General features: G+C 42.4%; 2 protein-coding genes across 3 annotated transcripts in view; one reads left to right on the top strand and one right to left on the bottom strand.

Annotated features, from left to right (window-relative positions):
• LOC124379747 (amine sulfotransferase-like) overlaps nucleotides 1-555 on the bottom strand; it is a 14,423-nt gene extending 13,868 nt beyond the window's left edge. Inside the window, exon 1 of one of the 2 annotated variants that reach the window (XM_046840298.1) lies at nucleotides 247-555. In XM_046840298.1, the coding sequence (XP_046696254.1) occupies nucleotides 247-412 (166 nt within the window). In that variant the 5' untranslated portion in view covers nucleotides 413-555. The remainder of the gene's footprint in view (nucleotides 1-246) is intronic. The other variant, XM_046840297.1, reaches the window with a different exon arrangement.
• A 3,117-nt stretch (nucleotides 556-3,672) lies between these two features.
• mfng (MFNG O-fucosylpeptide 3-beta-N-acetylglucosaminyltransferase) overlaps nucleotides 3,673-5,000 on the top strand; it is a 6,171-nt gene continuing 4,843 nt past the window's right edge. Inside the window, exon 1 of the mRNA XM_046840296.1 lies at nucleotides 3,673-4,369. Within this exon, the coding sequence (XP_046696252.1) occupies nucleotides 4,079-4,369 (291 nt within the window). The 5' untranslated portion in view covers nucleotides 3,673-4,078. The remainder of the gene's footprint in view (nucleotides 4,370-5,000) is intronic.

The raw sequence follows: 5,000 nt of genomic DNA, 5'->3' as shown, positions 1-5,000 counted from the left end.
AGCTAAAGTTTATTCTGTGATTGTAAAGCAGATAGTGGACCAGGACAGAAGGTCATGAAGGTTAATATGTTCATTACATTTCATTGAATTTCTGATCGCTGATTCAGCATAATATTATTGTTATTTATATTATTATTAGATGTTCAGTTATCTTTAAAAATAAAAATAAAAAGAATATTCCTGATATTCACTGTGTGTGTGTGTGAGTGTGTGTGTGAGTGTGTGAAAGGTAACCATATCACTCACCTGATTTAGGGAAGGTAACAACATACACATCATCATCTCTGATCTGGAACGTCTTCAGCTGCTCCATGTACTCTGGCGTGAGACTGTTTTTATTGGATTCAGGAAAGACGAATCCTCTGATGGACAGGAGTTTGTCTCCCAGCTCCTGGACCTCCATCTCAGACATTCTGGAACACAGTCAAGTCTCACACACACACTCACAAACGTACTACTTATACATCAAGAAAGTAGGCGTGGTCATTGTTAATCATTTAAGAGGATTTCAACACTACACCTACACATCTGTGGCAGAGGGGGCGTGGCCAAGCACTGGTTTGCGAATGGAGGGTGGAGCCAGAGGAAATGAGGACTGGGGATAATACACTTGAACATGGTTTGTATTTATGAGTGTGTGTGTGTGCTCTCTCGCAGTGTGTGAGGGAAAGAAAGATTGTGTATTTGGGTAAATAATTATAATTTGTGTTTTTTTCCTATTTTCCTAATTTATGTTGTTGTTTTCTACTGGGAGAATTCACACAGATCACTTTACTCACTAAGACTTTAAAACTCTAGAAAATAAAGCAAAGTTATATTTGATTCAAAACTTTATTAGAAATACACAACTTTTAAATTAATCACCTTTTATATAATAATAATAATAATAACAATAATAATAATAATAATAACAATAATAATAATAATACAAATATTAAATAATAAATATTAATATTATTTTATGTTATTATTGTTCAACCCCAATACCAACATTATTTGTTTAATACGTTTAAAATCATACACACCAGTCAGAGATATAAAGTATATAAAGTTGTCAGTGGGAATTACAGTAGTAGTGAGGAATAGAGATTTTATTTGTGAAGGTCTCTGATGTTCCACACAAAGTCCAGTGGAAAGTCTTCCATTCGTTCCTGATAAACACGGTCAAAGTGTTCATTTTCTGCCACCGCTACACTTCTTTCAGTCTCCCTCTGTACCAGCGTGCACACACACACACACACACACACACACACACACACACACACACACACACACACACACACTCATTACACAATCACACACAGGAATCCATACCAACACTGGCACTGAGGTGTTAATGCATGTGTGTGACCTCAGATCACAGCAAAGATCTATAATAAAAGCTAATACACTATTAATGCGTCCACACCCAGTCACACTGAAACCATCTCGTTTCTCCACCACACGGTCGACGAAGTCATCCGACACGTTCTTCCCCAGAAACTCACAAATCTTCATCACAGCACCTCTCAGGTCCTGAAACACCATCATACATGTTTACACTCATTCAGATCCTGTCCTTCACCTGCCTGTGATACACTCATTTATTTAACATCACACTGTAGAATAGTGTGAAGATATCAGTTTAATCAGCTTCACCTCTTAGAGACATTGACTGGATTAAATCTCCATCTGAACCCATACAACTCCATCAGGTTGCTCAACACTTAGCATCAATCAAGCACTTCACTCTACATGATGTAGCTCCTCTTTAAAAGAAAAATGTTTAGAGAGGAACTTTAGCACTGTGGAATAATGATCATCAATCATCTGAAGAGATCTTGATTATAGAGTGTTTTGGTGATTAAATGATATGAAGAGTTTTACTCTCAGGTCTCGATCAGTGATCAGATGAAGACTTCATGGTAATGGGTTCCTTCTAAATCTGGTTTTTCTCAAGGTTGTTTCTCCACCACCACAAGTGATAAAAGCATAGATTTATTTATTTTAAATGCATATTGTAAATATATTTATTTCAGTAAAGCTCATTGTTTATTGTTAAAATGTTAAAAATTAAACTTAAATAAAGTTTATTTCGACTTCTCCCATTAGGGGGCGCCACAGCAGATCATCTGTATTCGAAATCTGCATGTTTGATTTGGCACATGTTTTACGCTGGATGTCCTTTCTAACGCAACCCTCCTCATTTATCCGGCCTTGGGACCGAGTGCACTGGCTTGTGTAATCCTCATGGCTGGGGTTTGTTCCCTGACCGGGGATTGAACCCGAAACTTAAATAAAAACATTCAACTGAATTGGATGAAAATCATTCTACAAAATGGCTCTATTTCTCCTCATAGCTGAGAAACAGAATGTTGTACTTGTCCTTGTTGGTGTAGCATCCTTTTCCATGATCAAACCAGCAGCCTCCGATCACCACACACACACACACACACACACACACACACACACACACACACACACACACACAGTATATTCATTTACACTGTATCAGGTTTAGACTCTTCACTTTCTGCCCTGTACCCCACTCCTGAATTTCACTCTCTGCCCTGTACCTCACTCCCTGTACCTCACTCGCTGTACCTCACTCCCTGTACCTCACTCGCTGTACCTCTCTCTCTTTCTCTCTCCCTCTCTCTCTCTCTCTCTCTCCCTCTCTCTCTCTCTCTCTTTCTCTCTCTCTCTCTCTCTCTCTCTCTCTCTTTCTCTCTCTCTCTCTCTCTCTCTCTCTCTCTCCCTCTCTCCTGGGCTGGTGTCATGTTCCTCTAAGGTGGATGAAGGGCTTGATCCTGGACACACTGGTGACACATGAGGACAGATGTCCAGGTAGAATCTTCCTCAGCGATAAAGCTGATGGTGAGGTTGCAGGTTTGATGGAGATGAACAGCATGGTTCTGTTGGAGAGTGAGTTTGGAGGAAATGATGATTCCTTCATATTAGAGGCAGTTGCACCACGTGTGTGGAGGATATCTGCTGGAGATCTGCTGGAGATCTTCTGGTCTTTTCTCACTTTTACAATACATGTGTATACGTGATCCACCATAAAGTGTTTCTTTGACATCCTTACAGTACTGAATTTCATTGTGACGTCCTGTTTCAGTAAGTCTTTATTAGATAAACCCTTCAATCAATCAATCAATCAATCAATTAACAAATCAATGTATACTTTCACTTTCACCCTCTGTTTATTACACACATTCTGATCGTTTCAGCACGTGGATAATTATATATGAGGATTGAGGTTTGCGCATGCTCAGTGTTGCCAGTGCAAAGCTACGTACGTATGTGGATCACAGTGTAGAGCGGGTTGCCAAATAATAGCAATCAGAGTGAATTTTCTTTTGAATTTCGAGGAGCAGATCACGCGCTACTGTTACCCGCACAAATCTGAAAACACACTTCCGGTTCTCACTCACACTGTAGCAGCTATACATTCACTTTACTTCATCTCTCTCTCTCTCTCTCTCTCTCAGCGTTACCAGGGACTGTTACAATGCACAAGGTGCGTTGAGACTCGAGACTCCTTCCATACGTGTTACATAAACATCTCCTCAGAAGAACAGTCTGTACAGAACCCTGTTATAACAAGTACATAAACTAATGTAAACGTACACGAGTGTCAGAACTGCTGGCAACCCTACAGAGGAAGTGTGTGTGTGTGTAGACAGATAACGGACTGGGGTTTCTGTTGGTCAGGTGCGCGAGCGATCAGGTGTGTTGGGTTTCCGGTGAGAGCTCCGCACCGGGCGCGCGCGCCGTTAAGCAGTTCCGATAGAAAGCTCTATGAGAAGGTGAAGGCGCGCGCGCATTGTGATGAAGAGAGGAAATGCTGATCATAGGGAAGTGATGAGTGACTGCACAGGAAGTAGAAAGCGCGTGCAGGTTGAGGGTGTAGGGATGTTGTACCCTAGATGATGCGTGAAGCAGAAGCAGGTTCACCGCGCGCGCTCTTGATTTTTATCCCTTTTCCCCTTTAATTTTTATTTTCCCCGTTTAATCGCCGTTTCTCCGTTTTTCTTTGAGATGGCCATCTCGGTTATAAGATTCTTGAAACCGTTATAAAATAAAGCGTTCTGTAATGCTCGTGAGATGGAAACCGAGCCGTGCGGTTCCGGTGGCCGCGCTCGCGCTCCTCATCATCGCCGCTTTTGCGCACTCGCGCCTGCGTAACGGGCACGTGAACGCGCGCAGAGACAATCCACATTCTTCCTCCCCCTCCTCATCTTTCTCCTCTACCGGGACCGGCGCGCGAGGACAGCGGAGTGTCCTTCTCGAGGACGTGTTCATCGCCGTAAAGAGCACGCGACACTTCCACCGAAACCGGCTCGCGCTCCTCCTGGATACCTGGATCTCCAAGACCAAAGAGCATGTGAGATCTCTTAAAGATCCGCATTAACACACACACACACACACACACACACACACACACACACACACACACACACACACACAAAATTAGATCTGATCTGTGATCTTTAATTTATGGTCTAAAAGGGAGGCTAATACTTATAGAGAACAAGAGAAAAAGCTAAAGTCCTCTGCCTGTCTGTCTGTCTGTCCCTCTGCCCCCCTCTCTGTCTGTCTGTCTGTCTGTCTGTCTGTCTGTCTGTCCCTCTGTCCCCCTCTCTGTCTGTCTGTCTGTCTGTCTCTCTGTCTGTCTGTCCCTCTGTCCCCCTCTCTGTCTGTTGGTCTGTCTGTCTGTCTGTCTTTTCTGATATGAAGCTCTTAGTTACTATAAATATTTGAACACTTCACTGATAATCACACACTCATGTTTATCAGTCCTCATTCAGCCAATCATATCGACCCCCTCTGTCACATGACATCCATTGAAGAAGTGCACTTAGTATTGACATGTCTGTACAGGGACCAGAACATCACACTTATTACCGACTCCAACATCCACAGTGTCCATTTTCACTTCCCCTTGACCACTGTCCCTTAAACAAGTGCCCTACATATACACTACTACAGAGAGAGAGAGAGAGAGAGAGAGAGAG

The sequence above is a fragment of the Silurus meridionalis genome, chromosome 26 (genome assembly GCF_014805685.1).
Source record: "Silurus meridionalis isolate SWU-2019-XX chromosome 26, ASM1480568v1, whole genome shotgun sequence".
NCBI classification, from domain to species: Eukaryota; Metazoa; Chordata; class Actinopteri; order Siluriformes; family Siluridae; genus Silurus; species Silurus meridionalis.
This window is presented reverse-complemented; position numbering and strand designations above follow the sequence as displayed.